General features: G+C 43.7%; 1 protein-coding gene across 3 annotated transcripts in view; it reads right to left on the minus strand.

Annotated features, from left to right (window-relative positions):
• The window catches only part of GSAP (gamma-secretase activating protein), a 94,581-nt gene that overhangs the window by 15,606 nt on the left and 59,180 nt on the right, over positions 1-19,795 (minus strand). The window contains exons 19-22 of one of the 3 annotated variants that reach the window (XM_017854964.1): positions 4,832-4,900; positions 3,588-3,716; positions 2,687-2,745; positions 1,959-1,990 (exon numbers count right to left, since the gene is read on the minus strand). In XM_017854964.1, the coding sequence (XP_017710453.1) occupies positions 1,959-1,990; positions 2,687-2,745; positions 3,588-3,716; positions 4,832-4,900 (289 nt within the window). The remainder of the gene's footprint in view (positions 1-1,958; positions 1,991-2,686; positions 2,746-3,587; positions 3,717-4,831; positions 4,901-19,795) is intronic. The other 2 variants (XM_017854914.1, XM_017855031.1) reach the window with 2 other exon arrangements.

Below are 19,795 nucleotides of genomic sequence, written 5' to 3' on the forward strand. Positions count from 1 at the left end.
ATGGCTCCCTTCTACTTTCTGAACCTGTAGTTCAGTAGCCTTGGGAGTTACTGAGCTGAGGGGGCCAGTCAATTACTGCAGCAAATACTACTAACTGGCACAAGTTATCAGACTACAAAGGTAGCTAGGAAAAGGTGGAAAAGTGATGGAAAAGTGATATGTTAAATCAAATGGTACTTTCTCCACCATGATTTGCAATGCACACTACAGTGTAGTAGCCCTAGGGGGAGACAAACCCAGTTTTGCCAGAAAATCTGCCCCAAAGCACTTCTAACATCTTTGTATTCCATTCTTTTCTTCTTAAATACTTGAGATCCAGTGCCAGGCAAAAGGGTAGAACCACCCTGCTCAGTGGGCTGGCGACTCCTTCTGGGAGGGCATAGATATCTCTTGAACCCCTGGGATAAATCTTCCCTGGATCCCACACAACCCTCGTGATTGATATGAAACAATTTAACATGTGGATCCAACAGCCCTGCATTTCACAGAATGTTCTGTTTCAGGCAGTGACATTCTTTATGGGGAACCAGTATATGCAAAGCACATGCGAGGAAAGGGAAGAGTTTCCTAAAGTGCATTAAGAGAGACTGACTAGTAGCAGGATGCAAATGGCCTTGACACATAGAGTAGCTCCATAAGCAGGGCAGGAGGGGTGGCACGACAGAAACCTCGACCAGACCAGCAACATTCCCCATTGCAAAATCCCCAGCAATGCAAGGATGGTACGCCTGAAACAGACACATGCATGCCCCTGTCTGGCAGGACAGATCCCCTGGCTTCAGGCATTGATGGCCTGGTAAGGCAGGGGCTGGTTCCTCCTGGTCTGGTCAGTGAGCCCAGGCTCTGTCAGCCTAAGCTGGATGACAAGTGCACTGTCACAGTTCACTGTGCTGTGTGCACAGTTGCAGGAGGTGCAGCAATGCACAGTATAAAACAGTTTCCATTAGAGTCACCCAACATCCAAGCCCATAAAACAGGATTGGGATATAAAAACAAAAGCTTATTTAATGAAGGCTGACCTTCATGAGGCGTGGAAGTGTTCTTCTGGCAACTACAAACAAGCCTGTGCCTGAATATGCTCAGCATTCCCCTCCCCTGGTTTCACCTGGCCAAGTCCCCTTTGTTTATCAAGACTTAACTCACATGTCAGCCCTTTGGGGAGCCTCTTCCAACCTCCCTCCCTCTCCAGCCATCCCCGCTCCTGACCTATCCTCTCACTCCCTACATCTACAGATTACATAATATCTGTCATTTGGTTTAGAAGCCACACGTTAACATTTCTTCCTTACTAAGGATAAAGGAGCCACCTCAGGTACCCACATGCGCTAAGCACTATGCTAGGTGCTATCTGCATTACCCCAGTTAGTCTCATTTTCTACTCATTCCCCTAAGGAGGACAGTGCACAAATGGTTAAGTGACTTGCCCAGGAGCACTTGGTTCACATGAGGCCATGCTGGAATATAAGTCCAGCTCTGTCTAGCTCTCAAGCGTATGTTCTTTCCACACTGCTTACCTGGAAGCTCCTCATCTTTATACCTCTAGGACCTGTGTGCCCAATTTTTAACCAAAATGAGAGGCACATACAAGGCAAGACCTGGTAGGATCAGACAGCTAGAAAGCAAGCAGCGCCAAGCCAAGGGAATTGCCAAAATGCATCCTGTGGGCACAGCCAGAGGGCAGCTCTATGTGACAGGAAATAAGGAGAACTGCAAGGCGATGCATCACCCAGGGACTCTCACAGCAAAAGCACATTCAGCAGCTGTCCCCGGAGGTCCTGGCGCCTAGACAGACACGGGAAGAGCCGTGCAGCCACTCTAACAACAAGATATTAAAAGGTGCTGCCTGCACCACACTACTGGAAGTGATTTTCTTGCCAACCCACAGTGGTAGGAAGAACAGTGCTACAAACAAAACACTGACTGAAACCCAGAAGGCTTTATTACAGATCTTTTCTTACCCAAATTTCTTGCTTCTAGGTTAGAAATCACCCTACGAAGAAATTAGCCATGTTATTCAGAGACAGCATTGCTTTTAAAAAATTTAAAGCCACATCATACAAAGATATCCTCCTTTAAAATGCATAAAAACCACTGTAGAAACTATTCTTAGGCTGCTGAAAACCTCAAAAACTTTGATCAATGTAGTGAAAGCCACATGAGGCAATTATAAAATCTCAAAACCCTTTAGTGCCAACAACGGCAATAATTTAAAACAATTGTAGCTCTCAGTTATTGAAAATAATGGGGACAGAAAATAGAACAGAGGTTGGAATGGGGCCTATACTTTTAGTACTCTGAGATGACTCATATATCCAGAAAACAGGCTTTCAAAATAAGAGCAAGCTCACTAGCCCATTGACACTTAAAAAAAAAAAAATCAACCTAGTATTTGCCTTTCTCTCCTAAAATGCTCACTAATAGGAAATTTCTTTACCACTTATCCATTGTAAACATCTATCCACAGGTTACAAGTCTATAAAGTTCAACATATAAGCTTTTCCCACTAGAAATTCCAGCAACAAATTCCAGAATAGGGTCCAAGTGGCTGCATTTGTGAAGCTGACAATATCATTTTGCTGGGGATATGCATCAAAAGTAACCTACTTCTGTAAAAGGTAGCCAACAAAACAAAGTCATTGTAAATGTTAACCATCTTACAGATACGATAACCTCTAATTTCACTTACTTTATTGCATTATCAAGAATATTCCTCACGTATGCCGTGGACCTTCTTTTCCCTGTTTTCTAGGAGTGAGAATACATCAGGAGTATGGAAGGTAAAGGTTTTATCGGTGACTTTTCACATCAAGGATATAATGCAATACAGTTAAGAGCATCAGATAGAAGAAATATATTTTCCAGGTAATCAGAACACCTAGATTTTTCAAAAAGTTTTAAGAAACATTTTATTCTGAAACAATTACAGATTCACAGGAAACTGCAAGTCACCTATATACTACATATAACAACACTAATCTATGTGCAGCCATACTAGAAAGAGATCCAATGTACCCTCCACCCAGTCTCCTCAGTGCTTATATCTTACATAACTAGAGCACAATATCAAAATCAAAAATTGACATTGGCACAATGTATGTCATTCTATGTCATCTCATCATGTTTAGATTCATGTCCCACAAGATACCACCACAATCAAGATAGAGAACTCTTCGATCACCCCCAAAGATTTCCGTAGGTCACCCCTGGACAGTGAGTCACATCCACTATTCTCCCTCCAACTACCCCAACCCCTAATGACCACTAATTTGGGAACACCTAGATTTTTTTAAATCAATTTTTAACTACATAAGTAACCTGGGAACACATCTGAGACGTAGATATTAATCGTACTTCTACTATGAATGTGCTGTGTGTCCCTTAAACTTTCTGCTCTTCAGTCTCCTCCCCAGGAGAACAGAGATCATAGAAGCATCTCTACCTATTGAGATCAGTAATGACAACGTTTGAGTGCCTGGCAATTGAGAACAGTGCTGCACATGGAAGCCAGCCTTATGATTTAAAGGCATCCCCTGAATCCAGTCCACTATGCCTGGCAGCTGGCTTTGTTCTCACTGACCCACTCATACCTCTTCAGAGATCAGGTTGTGCCACTCTCTCCTGACCACAATGTTGTTATAGTGGAAGTGTGGCTTGGCATACTTAACATATTCTAGGTTAGAGTTCAGTTTTTCCCAGTAGCCCTTAAAGCTGAGCACCTGTAGGAGACAAAAACATCAGTGGCCTTCAGAGGCAGGCCCAGTGGCCCAAACCACCCAGTGAGTATCACGCACGCCTTATTTCCCCAGCTCTCAGGGCCCACGTTTCTGAGTGAATACGTTCCACAGAGGATGGCATTCTAGACCCAATAGGGATTCTAAAATAGACTTAAAGAATCTTGTTTCCCCACTTCATTTTCTACCTTTTTTGTTTTGTTTTGTTTTTTTAAACTACATAGAGAACTGCTGCTCACTTCTCAAAACCAACAGGACTTCCCCGGGCTGAGGCTTAGCAGGGAAACCTGTATTAAACACATTGAGTCATTTCCTCCCTAGAGCCCTGTTTTTATGACTTTGGTGGTGTCAACAGTGCCATGTTCACTAAGACAAAGTTCATTAACATTTGGATAAGTAGAGTAGGCGTACTTTCCTGCTAAACTTATTTATTCCCAAGGACATTTTTCAAAACCTAGGAATCAAAAAAAGATAAAATGAACTAATTTTACATTGTCACATACACCAAAACAGAATTAGTCAGCATTCTATCTAGATCTTTGAATTACTGATATAATTGTACTACCCTGAAGCAAGAATGTATCCATTATATTCATTTTTAAATAATAAAATGCAATGTTAATACATTTAGTGTTGAAGGATATTCTGACACAAACCAAAAAAGGTAGACTTATGATACTTTTTGCCAAAATATGTGCATTTACAAATGATTTGATTGGGGCCAGAGATGTAATGTGTGGTCATAAAACTAAGTGAGCTATTGCCTGCCAAGGTGACAGACTTGGCTGAACTGCAAGAAAAATAAGAAAACTTAAAAAAAACAAAACAAAACAAACAAAAAACACCTCGATCAAGAAAAATGCCCTCATGTTAAATTATAGCACATTATTACCATTTTTCAAAAGACAGTCATAATTGGTTTGAAATGTATTTTGGAGTATCAGTAAAGTGAATAACATAACGTTAAAACTCGCTGTTTCAGAAGACTGAAATGCCCACCCAGCCAACATCCCTCCTCCCAGAGACAGAAAAACTCTTGCCAAGAAAGTCTCATTTCCAGGGGAAAACATGAATCAGATCCCACTCCTCACTTGACTCACCTCACTCATCTTTTCTTTCCCTTTCCATTTAGTTATGATGAATGTACACTTATCCACCCTTTGGTTCTTCTTTGTATTTAAGGAAAAAAAAAAAAAGACAAGACAAATCCTGTAGACGTTTGACAGAATTAGGTCCCTGACTGGCTAAAGCTTTCTTGCTGTCCTAATCTGGGCTCAGGCACAGGAGTGCCAAAAGCCAGAACACTAATTGGTGTTGTGGTGACATCTAGCGTTCTGTTGAGCTATTAACTCCTCCTGCTTGGCCACAGGAGTCCCACCATGCACGCAGTTCACCCAGATGTTGCCCAGGACAGGATATGGGAGGGGATAAAGTCAGGTGCCCTCTACCTGTCATCTGGCCCCATCCCCTCAATCAAGTCAAATGCTATCCTGTTGTTAGAAGTCCCCACTCACTGCAGCTCCTAAGAAAAGATCTCGCCCAAATTACCTTCCTTCTTACTCCATTTTAAAAAATCCCTTCCCTCATAACCTTTTGGGGAGGTAGGCACATTTTTCGTAGTTTTGTTTTATTTTAAATTAACAAATAATTGTATACATTTATGGGTTGCAATGTGGTGTTTCAATACATGCATACATTGTGGAATTATCAAATCAGGCTAATTAGCATAGCCATCTGTCTGCTAAGAAGAAACAGATCAAACAGAGCTCGCCACATGTCCGTGGACAGGCTTTTGAGGGGCTCCAGCACCCACTGCCTGAATGTAAAACAGAGCATGTGTTTGTATGAGCACTCTTCTGGGGAGACAGTCTATAGCTTGCACCAGATTTTCAAAGAAATCCATGGCCTAAAATAGACTAGAGTTAGAAGGAAAAGGATCTGAATTTAAAATAAAACAAAAATTAAAACTTACATTTAAGTAAGAAATACTGTTAGCCAAACATCACAAAAATATTTTCCCATGAACTTACATAGTTTTCAGGGAGGTCATTACCTAATATAGATATTAGAATATCTATAATATCTTACAGATATTAAGATGATACAGAAAAAAAACTATGTCACTATTTGGTATCCACTACAGAAGTGATATAATTTTTCTCAGTTAAGAAATGCGGCCTGGTGCGATGGGTCATGCCTGTAATCCCAGCACTTTGGGAGGCAGAGGCAGGCAGATTACAAGGTCAAGAGATCAAGACCACCCTGGCCAACATGATGAAAACCCGTCTGTACTAAAAATACAAAAATTAGCTGGGCGTGCTCGCATGCACCTGTAGTCCCAGCTACTCGGGAGGCTGAGGCAGGAGAATCACTTGAACCCGGGAGGCAGAGGTTGCAGTGAGCCAAGATGGCACCACTGCACTCCAGCCTGGCGACAGAGTGAGACTCTGTCTCCAAAAAAAGAAATGCACAGAGATCATTGTAAGTTGGAAAGTCTATTTGGAAACCTGGAAAACAGACACAGAACAGGGGAGGGAAATGGACTTGAGTCAGTGAAGGACAAGGAAAGGATGTTCCAGGTGGGACTCTTAGGGTGTGAGCAAAGACAGAGACTATAACATGGATTCAGGGCTCAGATCTCAGCCACAGCATTAGAGCCAACAGCACTTCATTCTCTATAGTGAAGACAATAGCCTCCATCATGGGCAACTCCCAGCCTCAGCTGCCCATTGGAACTGGGTCTCATCCCCAATTTGATTTATTTGGCCTGGGGTGTGCCTGAGCCTTATGAGTTTTACAAGTTCCCCCAAGTGATCCTAACATTCAGCCACGACTGAGAACAGTGAGCATGTTCAAGTAATCCTGGGCACCCCACCCTCGAACACTTAATTCAATCTATACACCTCTGGCTTAAAGGCTATATAAATCACCAGCTATCTAAAGACTTCTGATTGTGTGGTTTTAAAATAGGAGATATAGTTGAAGAGGTAGTTAGGGCCAAATCTTTGAGGGATTCTAAATGCCAAGGTGACGCCAGCATGCTCATTATCCCAGAGAATAAAAGGATCTCCCACATAACATTTTAGATGCTGTAACCCAGAATGGAGGGGAGGGGAAGGGAGAGTTGAATCTGCACAATCCAATCCTAAGAGCCAAGACACACCATCGCACCACTATGCTCTAGGCTGAGCCTGGTCAAGAAACAACAGATGCTGGTGAGGCTGTGGAGAAATAGAAATGCTTTTACACTGTTGGTGGGAATGTAAACTAGTTCAACCATTGTGGAGGACAGTATGGCAATTTCTCAAAGACCTAGAACCAGAAGTATTATACCATTTGACCCAGCAATCCCATTGCTGGGTATATACCCAAAGGTATACAAATCCTTCTATTATAAAGCTACATGCACATGTATGTTCACTGCAGCACTATTCACAATAGTGAAGAAATGGAATCAATCCAAATGCCCATTAATGATAGACTGGATAAAGAAAATGTGGTACATATACACCATGGAATACTATGCAGCCACAAAAAGGAACAAGATCATGTCCTTTGCAGGGACACAGATGGAGCTGGAAGCCATTATCCTCAGCAAACTAACACAGGGAGAGAAAACCGAATGCCACTTGTTCTCACTTATAAGTGGGAGCTGAACAATGAGAACACATGGACACAGGGAGGGGAACAACACACACTGGGGCCTGTTGGGGGGTTGGGGGAAGGAAAGCATCAGAGTAAATAGCTAATGCATGCTGGGCTTAATACCTAGGTGATGGGTTGAGAGGTGCAGCAAACCACCATGGCATACATTTACCTATGTAACAAACCTGCATGTCCTGAACATGTATCCTGGAACTTAAAATTAAAAAAAAAAAAAAAAAAAAGGATGAACCTGGGAGCACAGGAAATCACTGTCAATCAGCTAGCACTTATCCAACAAAGCAAATACTGTACTCATCAGGAACAACAGCACCACAAAATGAAAGCCACAACTGCCCCAGAAGCCCATCACCAACTACTTGAAAAGAGCTAATAAAGCTTTAAAATAAAACACAAAATGCTGTATAAGAAACATACCCATGCCGGGTGCAGTGGCTCACACCTGCAATTCCAGCACTTTGGGAGTCCAAGATGGGTGGATTACTTGAGCTCAGGAGTTCGAGACCTGGGCAACATGGTGAAAACCTGGTTCTACTAAAAATGCAAAAAATTAGCTGGGCATGGTGGCGTGCACTTGTAGTCCCAGCTACTTGGAAGGCTGAGATGGGAGGATCACTTGAACCTGGGGAGGCAGAGGTTGCAGTGAGCCAAGATCATGCCGCTGCATTCCAGCCTGGATGACAGAATGAGACTGTCTTAAAAAAAAGCAAAGCAAAGACAAATACCCCTGAATTAGAGACAATGTTATAAGCAATCAGATCCTCAAGGAATGACCTAGAAGCATTTTCCTATATAAAGGGGAGTTTTTTCTCTCAGGATGACCTGAAATAATTGCCAAACACAGCCCATCACAACTATTCACTAAACAAAAGAACCAGTGGGTTACATTAAGGAATTGTTTCCCATTTATTATTTGGATTGCCAATTAATCCAAAAACAAACAAACAAAAAAACTCTGTGGTACTGGTTCATCTGCAAATTACTGCCAGAAAAAAAAAAAAAAAAAAAAAAAAAAATCTGTCTTTCATTTCCAAAAGGCCCTCTGGCTTTGGTCCTACTTCTGCTGATTAACCAGCATCTTCTTACAGAAGAGGCGGCCAGCTCAAAGAGAACCATTTCCTCTGTGTGCCAGGACTCAACTAGCACAGCTAAAGCATCATCCAATTTGGCTCTTCAGTGGATCCCATCTCAGTATCAGCTTTTACTTACAGCCCAGAGAAACACAGTGACCCACTACCTCTAAGCACTGACAGAATAAATAGAAAATGTTTGTGTATACATAAAGCTAGGAAGGCACTAAACTAAGATGCTCTAAACAGGAACACTCATTCACAGGGCAAGTGATCAGAACTCCTAAGGCTGCCCACTTAGGGAAACGCATGCTGCAATTTCAAGGTCTCCTGAATATAAATGGACTTGCTCCTTATCTCGCAAAAATTTCCACTTACTTGCCCTTCTGGGTAGTTTCTATTATTTTCAATGGGTTGAATTTTTTTCTAAAAATGAAATCACTAAGTATGGCTCTAAACTATTCCATCTCACAATCAGTTTATGCCTTGAGAAAGTCAATGCTAAGCTCTTTCCCTCCTCTCAGTCTTGAGAATTAAAAACACTTGTCCCCAACCAAAACTATGAATAAGACCAGCACAGTGTAGTAGCTGGTAGAAGAGGAACAAAAACAAGAATCCTCCATCCTGGGTCTGTTCCTCAATTTCATCATCTAGGAAGTAGCCTGAAGACACCCCCATTGGTACAGAAACAACAGGAATGAAATCACTAGCCTCAAGCTCTTCTTTTTGTTTTTGTTTTTTGAGACACAGTCTCCCTCTGTCGCCCAGGCTGGAGTGTAATGGCGCAATCTTGGCTCACTGTAACCTCCACCTCCCAGGTTCAAGCAATTCTCCTGCCTCAGCCTCCCGGGTAGCTGGGACTACAGGCGCCCGCCACCATGCCCAGCTAATTTTTGCATTTGTAGTAGAGACGGGTTTCACCGTGTTGGCCAAGCTGGTCTCAAACTGCTGACCTCAGGTGATCCACCCACCTAGGCCTCCCAAAATGATGGGATTATAGGCATGAGCCACCGTGCCCAGCCAGTATCATCTTATTTTTTTAATCTATGCTAATCTACCTCTAATTAGTATTTTTTTGTTGCATCATAAAAGTAAGGTCTATGGTATCCACTGGCCTCACTATAATTAACTGTTCCAGAAAATATGTGCAAACTGAACTTTGGGAAATCAATATTTCCCACATAACCAACTAACACTGCTATTGATGCTACATCTTTGTCAAAGCAACAATTTTTAAAAATTGCAAACTATTACATTGTAATTATACCAATACTTCAGACAGCTAAAAATCTTTTTAAGTGATCATGGTTGTCTGTATTGTGGGGGTCACGTCTTTTGTGCTTTTATGTCTTTTGTGCTTCACTAAGCAATTAATTACACTCATGCTCTGCCCAATTAAAACTTCGTGTTTTGTTTGTGAGGTGGAGTCTTGCTCTGTCACCCAGGCTGGAGTGCAGTGGCGTGATCTTGGCTCACTGCAACCTCCACCTCCCAGGTTCAAGGAATTCTCTTGCCTCAGCCTCCCAAGTACTGGGGGTTACAGGTGTGCATCACCACACTCTGCTAATTTTTGTATTTTCTATAGAGACAGGGTTTCACCATGTTGGCCAGGTTAGTCTCGAACTCCTGGCCTCAAGTGATCCACCCACCTCAGCCTCCCAAAGTGCTGGGATTACAGGTGTGAGCCAGCGCACCCAGCCTAAAACAGTTTAACACCAGTGAAAAAGCAGATAAGTTTCTTAATGGAGAGCAGCCCAGGTATAAACTACTCTTCTCCCAGTTGCTCAGGGGCATCAGATGACTGATAGACATTGGCAGTAACACCCTCACATCTGAGTGGCCATAAGTAGAAACGAGCAGTAAGTTTTTTGTCCTTCCCAGTCTCCGAGTCAGGTAATCAACAATCTCTAACAAGTGATTAAACACACTTCAGACGTCCAACTTAAAGACTGTGGTAAAAATATCCCATTTCTCCATTTGTATCATGCTCATCTTTATACTTATATTTATTTTCCAGTTTTAAAAATCCATACATGCTTCCTGTGGTTGAATAGTTTTAATGGTTTTTCTTCTCATAAAATGAAGGGCAGGCCAAGTGTGGTGGCTCATGTGTGTAATCCCAGCACTTTGTGAGGCTGAGGTGGGATAATCCCTCGAGGCCAGGAATTTGAGATCAGCCCCAGCAACATACCAAGACCCTGTCTCCACAGGAAAAAAAAAAAAAAAAAAAAAAAAAAATTAGCCAGGTTTGGTGGCATGTGCCTGTGGTCCCAACTACTTGGGAGTCTGATGTGGGAGGATTGCTTACGCCCAGGAAGTCAAGGCTGCAGTCAGCCACTACGGCAACACTGCACTCCAGCCTGGGTGACAGAGGGAGACCCTAAATCAATCTATCAATCAATCAATCAAAATTTTAAAAAATAAAATAAAATCAAGGGCAATTTTAGCCTTTTATGAAAGTTGCCGTTTCCCTAGAGCAATCCATAGTTTACAAAGGGATAAAATCATTCTTAGGAAGGACACTGTTAATGACATTCCTTTTAAGGCAAGCACCTTGTTTCAATATATTTCCTGTTTAGTGTTTTAAAATGACTTTGAGAGCTATTTATAAGATGAGGAAGTCCTTTGTCTCTGTAAGGAAGATTTTCTGATTTAACTGGTTTATCCTGCCCAAGATGTTCATATAGGTCTTAGTCTGTTACAGCAGCTACACCAAAATACCATAAACCAGATGGCTTATCAGCAAATTTATTTCTCACAGTTCTTCAGACTGGAGTGCCCAAAATCAGGGTGTGGTCAGATGTGGTGTCTGATATCAGGGCCCACTTCCTAGACTGCCATGTGTTCACTGTAACCTCATGTGGCGGGAGGGCAAGTTGGCTCTGTAGGGTCTCTTCTATGAGGGTACTAATTGCAATCACCAGGGCTCTGCCCTCATGAACTAATCACCTCCCAAAGGCACCACCACCTAAAACCATCACCTTGGGGGTCAGGACTTCCATATATGAATTCTGAAGAGATGTAAACATTCAGACCATAGCAATATCACAATTCATTAAACATTTGTACAGTGTTCCACTTTATACTAAAAGGAAGTGCTTCAGAATGCAGAGACAACAGGAGGAACATACCTATCTAGTTCCCACACATACACCCCTACCCCTTTCCTCCCTTGACTCCTTATCAGGGCACTCATCTACTAAGGCAAAAAGAAGTAAGTGTGGTCAGAGTAAAGAGGATGGGTCCCTTGAGACTCAAAGAAAGAATGTGGAAGCAAGCACACACTCTTAGGTAATTTGTGATTCAGGTCATGAGTGTCCAGAGCCACCTCCTATTGGGTAAGTATGGCAAGAACAGTCACATAACTGGGACTAGGGAGAGAGGAGCTGAGGGTGGGACATGCTCGTGCAACCAGCTTCATCCCTCTATAATTAAGTTGGGACTTGGGATAGAAGAAGTAGGTTAAAGGTGAAGGTAGCAGCTTGGAGTGAGTGAGTGGTATTATGCAAGCAGACATGAGGAAACAAATGAGAAACAGCAGGACCAGGTGTCTTGGGAGTGAGAATCTCCTGATTAGAGTCTCACATGCTGAGCATTTGGGGTGTGTGGAGCTGGTCAAACCAAACCCAGTACTATCTTCTCCTGAGTCCAAGGCTTGTCTCAGCAATATACCTCTGCCTTCCTTGATGGATCACGGCTATGTGCAGAGGGTCATAGAGAGATCTACAGTGCCTCATATCCTTGGTATTAATAACTACTAGCACATGAGTACAGGTGGAGCCAAAAGATCTCCCAAGCATGTGTGGAAATGGTGAATGGGAAACAACTGTCTGCAGAGCCAAATATGACAGCTCTGGGTAGAGGAGAAAAACATGAGGAGAAAGAGGGAATGTAAAAGGAGGACAGAAACACATGGAAGACATAAAATACCCCATTTTACACACACCCACACATGGAAAACAAACAAGCCAGTGCAAAAAAGAAGTAACTTTGTTTCTAAGCAAAGCTAAACCATATTCTTAGAAAACCTAATAGGTAAAACTTAATAGGACCTTTCCACCACTTTTATACTTAACTTTTTAAATGAAAATACACAACGTTGATAAGGTTGTAGTAAAACTGGTAAACTCATAAATCCCTTGTTAATGTAAATTAGCCCTTGTCAGGCCTCTGAGCCCAAGCTAAGCCATCATATCCCCTGTGACCTACAGTATACATCCAGATGGCCTAAAGGAAGTGAAGAATCACAAAATAAGTGAAAATGGCCAGTTCCTACCTGAACTGATGACATTCTACCATTGTGATTTGTTCCTACCCCACCTTAACTGAGTGATTAACCTTGTGAAATTCCTTCTCCTGGCTCAGAAGCTCCCCCACTGACCACCTTGTGACCCCTGCCTGAAAGAGAACCCCCTTTGACTGTAATTTTCCACTACCCACCCAAATCCTACAAAATGGCCCCACCCCTATCTCCCTTCGCAGACTCTCTTCGGACTCAGCCCTCCTTCACTCAGGTGATTAAAAAGCTTTATTGCTCACACAAAGCCTGTTTGGTGGTCTCTTCACACAGACGCACATGACATTTGGTGCCAAAGACCTGGAACAGGAGGACTCCTTCGGGAGACTGGTCCCCTGTCCTCGCCCGCACTTCCATGAGGAGATCCACCTATGACCTCAGGTCCTCAGACCAACCAGCCCAAGGAACATCTCACGACTTTCAAATCGGGTGGGCGGTCTTTTCACTCTCTTCTCCAGCCTCTCTTGCTACCCTTCAATCTCCCTGTCCTTCCAATTCCAGTTCTTTTTCTCTGTAGTAGAGACAGAGGAGACACATATTATCTGTGGACCCAAAACTCCGGTGTCAGTCACAGACTCTGGAAGACAGTCTTCCCTTGGTGTTTTAATCACTGCAGGGAGGCCTGCCTGATTATTCACTCACACTCCATTGGTGTCTGATCACCATGGGGACACCTGCCCACATTCACCCAGGCTTGGTGGCGTGTGCCTGTGGTCCTGGGGTCATTCACCCACATTCCCTTGGTGGCAAGTCAATTACAGGGACACCTGCTTTGGCTGCTCGCCCACATTGCAGCCCAGGGCTGCTCACTACACCCCACTTCTCTCTGTGTCTCTACCCTTTTATCTGTGTTTGCCTCCTTCACTATAGGCAACCTTCCACCCTCCATTCCCCCTTCTTCTCCCTCAGCCTGTGTTCTCAAAGACTTAAAACCTCTTCAACTCTCACCTGACCTAAAACCTAAGCACCTTATTTTCTTCTGCAACACTGCTTGGCCCCAATACAAACTCAATAATGGTTCTAAATAGCCAGAACACAGCACTTTCGAATTCTCCATTTTACAAGATCTGGATGATTTTTGTCGAAGAATGGGCAAATGGGTCTGAGGTACCTGATGTCCAGGCTTTCTTTTACACATTGGTCCCTCCATAGTCTCTGCTCCCATGTGACTCATTCCAAATCTGTCTTCTTTCTCTCCTGTCTGTTCCTTCAGTCTCCACCCCAAGCTCTGAGTCCTCTGAATCCTCCTTTTCTACAGACCCATCTGACCTCTCCCCTCCTCCCCAGGCTGCTCCTCACGAGGCTGAGCCAGGTCCCAATTCTACTTCAGCCTCCGCTCCCCCACCATATAATCCTTTTATCACCTCCCCTCCTCACACCTGGTCCAGCTTACGGTTTCATTCCATGACTAGCCCTCCCTTACCTGCCCAACAATTTCCTCTTAAAGAGGTGGCTGGAGCTAAAGGCATAGTCAAGGTTAATAGTCCTTTTTATTTATCCAACCTCTCCCAAATCAGTTAGCATTTAGACTCTTTTTCATCAAATGTAAAAACTCAACCCAGTTCATGGCCCATTTGGCAACAACCCTTAGACGCTTTACCGCCCTAGACCCAGAAGGGCCAGAAGGCTGTCTTATTTTCAATATGCATTTTATTACCCAATCTGCTCCTGACATTACATAAAGCTCCAAAAATTAGATTCCGGCCCTCAAACCCCACAGCAAGACTTAATTAACCTCACCTTCAAGGTGTACAATAATAGAGTAGAGGCAGCCAAGTAGCAACATATTTCTGAGTTGCAATTCCTTGCCTCCACTGAGAGAGAAACCCCAGCCACATCTCCAGCACACAAGAACTTCAAAATGCCTAAGCCGCAGCAGTCAAGCATTACTTCAGGACCTCCTCCCCCAGGATCTTACTTCAGTGCCGGAAATCTGGCCACTGGGCCAAGGAATGCCCACAGCCCAGGATTCCTCCTAAGCCGTGTCCCATCTGTGCGGGACCCCACTGGAAATCAGACTGTCCAACTCGCCTGGCAGCCACTCCCGGAGCCCCTGGAACTCTGGCCCAAGGCTGACTCCTTCCCAGATCTTCTCAGCTTAGCAGCTGAAGACTGATGCTGCCCAATCACCTCAGAAGCTTCCTGGACCATCACAGATGCTTTCGGTAACTCTTACAGTGTAAGGTAAGCCTATCCCCTTCTTAATCAATACAGAGGCTACCCACTCCACATTACCTTCTTTTCAAGGGCATATTTCCCTTGCCTCCATAACTGTTGTGGGTATTGACGGCCAGGCTTCAAAACCCCTTAAAACTCCCCTACTCTGGTGTCAACTTGGACAATATTCTTGTATACACTCCTTTTTAGTTATCCCCACCTGCCCAGTTCCCTGATTAGGTCAAGACATTTTAACTAAATTATCTGCTTCCCTGACTATTCCTAGGCTACAGTCACACCTCATTGCCGCCTTTTCCCCAGTTCAAAGCCTCCTTCACATTCTCTCCTTACATCTCCCCACCTTAATCCACAAGTATAGGACACCTCTACTCCCTCCTTGGTGACGGATCATGCACCCCTTACCATTCTATTAAAACCTAATCACCCTTACCCCGCTCAATGCCAATATCCCATTCCACAGCACACTTTAAAAGGATTAAAGCCTGTTATCACTCACCTGTTACAGCATGGCCTTTTAAAGCCTATAAACTCTCCTTACAATTCCCCCATTTTGCCTGTCCCAAAAACAGACAAGCCTTATAGGTTAGTTCAGGATCTGCGCCTATCAACCAAATTGTTTTGCCTATCCACCCCATGGTGCCAAACCCATATACTCTCCTATCCTCAATACCTCTCTCCACAACCCATTATTCTATTCTAAATAAACCTAGTTGACCCCATAGATTCTAAATCCTTTCCCCACTTCCCTTTCCATTCCTTAAAAAACAGCTCCCACACTAGCTCTCCCTAACTCATCACTCCCTTTTCATTACACACAGCTGAAGTGCAGGGCTGTGTGGCAGGAGTTCCTACACAAGAGCCAGGACAGCACCCTGTAACCTTTCTGTCCAAACGATTTGATCTTACTATTTTAGCCTAGCCTTTATGTCTGCATGCGGCAGCTGCTGCTGCTTTAATACTTTTAGAGGCCCTCAAAATCACAAACTATGCCCAACTCACTCTCTACAGTTCTCATAACTTCCAAAATCTATATTCTTCCTCACACCTGACACATATACTTTCTGCCCCCTTCCACTACCTCTCAGCAAGCCAAACTCATTGCCTTAACTCCAGCCCTCACTCTTGCAAAAGGATTACGTGTCAATATTTATACTGACTCTAAATATGCCTTCCATATCCTGCACCACCATGCTGTTATATGGGCAAAAAGAGGTTTCCTCACTATGCAAGGGTCCTCCATCATTAATGTCTCTCTAATAAAAACTCTTCTCAACACCACTTTACTTCCAAAGGAAGCTGGAGTCATTCCCTGCAAAGGCCATCAAAATGTGTCAGATCCCATCACTCAAGGCAATGCTTATGCCGATAAGGTAGCTAAAGCAGCAGCTAGTGTTCCAACTTCTGTCCCTCACTGCCAGTTTTTCTCCTTCTCATTGGTCACTTCCACCTACTTCCCCACTGAAACTTCCACCTATCAATCTCTTCCCACACAAGGCAAATGGTTCTTAGACCAAGGAAAATATCTCCTTCCAGCCTCACAGGCCCATTCTATTCTGTCATCATTTCATAACCTCTTCCATGTAGGTTACAAGCCACTAGCCCATCTCTTAGAACCTCTCATTTCCTTTCCATCATGGAAATCTATCCTCAAGGAAATCACTTCTCAGTGTTCCATCTCCTATTCTACTACTCCTCAGGGATTGTTCAGGCCCCCTCCCTTCCCTACACATCAAACTTGGGGATTTGCCCCTGCCCAGGACTGGCAAATCAATTTTACTCACATGCCCCAAGTCAGGAAACTTAAATACCTCTTGGTCTGTGTAGACACATTCACTGGATAGGTAGAGGCCTTTCCCACAGGGTCTAAGAAGGCCAACACAGTCATTTCTTCCCTTCTGTCAGGCATAATTCCTCAGTTTGGCCTTCCCACCTCTATACAGTCCAATAATGGACAGGCCTTTACTAGTCAAATCACCCAAGCAGTTTCTCAGGCTCTTGGTATTCAGTGGAACCTTCAGACCCCTTACCATTCTCAATCTTCAGGAAAGGTAAAATGGACCAATGGTCTTATAAAAACACACCTTACCAAGTTCAGCCACCAACTTAAAAAGGACTGAACAATACTTTTACCACTTGCCCTTCTCAGAATTCAGGCCTGTCCTCAGGATGCTATGGGGTACAGCCCATTTGAACTCCTGTATGGATGCTCTGTTTTATTAGGGCCCAGTCTCATTCCAGACACCAGCCCAACTTGGACTGCACCCCAAAAACTTGTCATCCCTACTATGTTCTGTCTAGTCATACTCCTATTCACTGTTCTCTACTACTCATAAATGTCCTGCTTTTGTTTACACTGCCGGTTTACACTGTTTCTCCAAGCCATCACAGCTAATATCTCCTCATGCTATCCCCAAACCACCACTCTTAACTCCCTGTTAGAGTGGATAGATGATCTTTGCTGACAGGGTACACTCCAATGCTTCTACTCTGATGAAGTCCTATTCTTTACCTTTATATTCATTCTTATTCTTGTTCCTGTTCTTATGCCACCCTCTTCCTCCCCCCAGCCATGTCCACCGCACTGCTAATCTCACTCACTCTCTCCTAGCCATTTCTAATCCTTCTTTAACAAATAATGGCTGGCTTTGCATTTCTCTTTCCTCCAAAATCTCTGAGGCCTCAATTTACTCACTGCCAAAAAAATAAAATAAAATAAAAGGACTCTCTCTATTTTAAATGAAAAGTGTTGTTTTACCTAAATCAATCTGGCCTGGTATATGACAACATAAAAAAACTCAAGGATAGAGCCTAAACTCTATTTCAGCAAGTAATTACGCTGAACCCCCTTGGGTCCTCTCTAATTGGATGTCCTCCCAGTTTAGTCCTTTAGTATCTGTTTTTCTCATTCTCTTATTTGGACCTTGTGTTTAGTGTCTCAATTCATCCAAAACCATATCCGGGCCATCACCAATCATTCTATATAACAAATGCTCCTTCTAACAACCCCACAATATCACCCCTTACCACAAAATCTTCCTTCAGCTTAATCTCTCCCACTCTAGGTTCCCACGCCACCCCTAATCCCGCTCGAAGCGGCCCTGAGAAACATTGCCCATCATCTCTCCATACCACCCCCCAAAAATTTTCACTGCCCCAACACTTCAATACTATTTTATGTTATTTTCCTTATTGATATAAGAAGAAAGGAATATCAGGCCTCTGAGCCCAAGCTAAGCCATCATATCCCCTGTGACCTGCACGCACACATCCAGATGGCCTGAAGCAAGTGAAGAATCACAAAGGAAGTAAAATGGCTGGTTCCTGCCTTAACTGATGACATTCCACCCTTGTGATATGTTTCTTCCCCACCTTAACTGAGTGATTAACCTTGTGAAATTCCTTCTTCTGGCTCAGTAGCTCCCCAGCTGAGCACCTTTTGATCCCTGCCCGAAAGAGAACAACCCCCTTTGACTGTAATTTTCCACTACCCACCCAAATCCTATAAAATGGCCCCACCCCATCTCCCTTCGCTGACTCTTTTCAGACTCAGCCCACCTGCACCCAGGTGATTAAAAAGCTTTATTGCTCACACAAAGCCCGTTTGGTGGTCTCTTCACATGGACGCGTGTGACATCCCTTTCATTGAATATCAATTTATCATAAGAATCAAATGCTATAAAAATCGTCATAGCCTTTCACCCAATATTACTTCTGGGCTCTTAACCTTGGGGGGAATAGATCAAAAGAAAAACTATATGTATAAAAATATTCACTTTGGGAGGCCAAGGTGGGCGGATCACGTGAGGTCAGGAGTTCAAGACCAGCCTGACCAACATGGTGAAACCCCACCTCTACTAAGAATACAAAAATTCTCTGGGCATAGTGGTGTACACCTGTAATCTTAGCTACTCAGGAGGCTGAGTAGAACAAAACAGAAGAACAATTGAGTTAAGGCACTGCAACCCAGCAGGGCATGGTGGCTCATACCTGTAATATCAACACTTTAGGAGGCCGAGTTAGGAGGATGGCTTTAGCCTAGGAGTTCGAAACTAGCTTGGGCAACATAGTAAGACCCTGTCTCTACAAAAAAAAAGAAAAAGTTTTAATTAACCAGACATGATGACATGCACATGTAGTTCTAGCTACTCAGGAGGCTGAAGCAGGAGGACTACTTGAGCCCAGGAGTTCAAGGTTGCAGTAAGCTATGACTGTGTCACTGCACTCCAGCCTGGGTAACAGAGTGAGACCCTATCTCAAAATAAAATATGACATACTTATTGTGGTGTTTTGTATGTATTAATTTTCATCCACCCCACCCCTGGTTCATAATGCCCATAGCCTTTGTTACAGCCTGCTGTTATAATATTGGGTGTTTGAGGTTTCGGGACCAGGACTAGTCTCAGGAAACTCTCTCTCTCCTGCTTTCCTTTCACCTGCCCTAAGGCAGGACTCTCCCCCAACCACCACTCCCCACCACCACCCCTGCCCCACCCCGCTACCTCTCTGATTATGGATCTCAAGCCCCTCCCCTAAGAGTGCCCCACCTCATACCCTGGAGGAAAGGAATGCTTCCATAAAAATCCCAGAAGACTAGGTTGGGGAAGTTTCCCCATAGCTGAACAGGTGGAGGTTCCTGGAGGGTGGTGAGTCCAAAGAGGGCATGGAAGCTCCACGCCCCTTCCTCCATACCTTACTCTATGTATCTCTTCATCTATATCCTTTGCAATATCCTTTATAATAGGCCACTAAACATGTTTCCCTGAGTTCTGTGAGCCACCCCAGCTAATTAATCAAACCTAAAGAGGTTTCGTGGGAACCCCTACTTGAAGACAGTTGGTCAGAAGTTCCAGAGACCT

This window comes from Rhinopithecus bieti, unplaced genomic scaffold (genome assembly GCF_001698545.2).
Source record: "Rhinopithecus bieti isolate Rb0 unplaced genomic scaffold, ASM169854v2 scaffold_59, whole genome shotgun sequence".
Classification (NCBI taxonomy): Eukaryota; Metazoa; Chordata; class Mammalia; order Primates; family Cercopithecidae; genus Rhinopithecus; species Rhinopithecus bieti.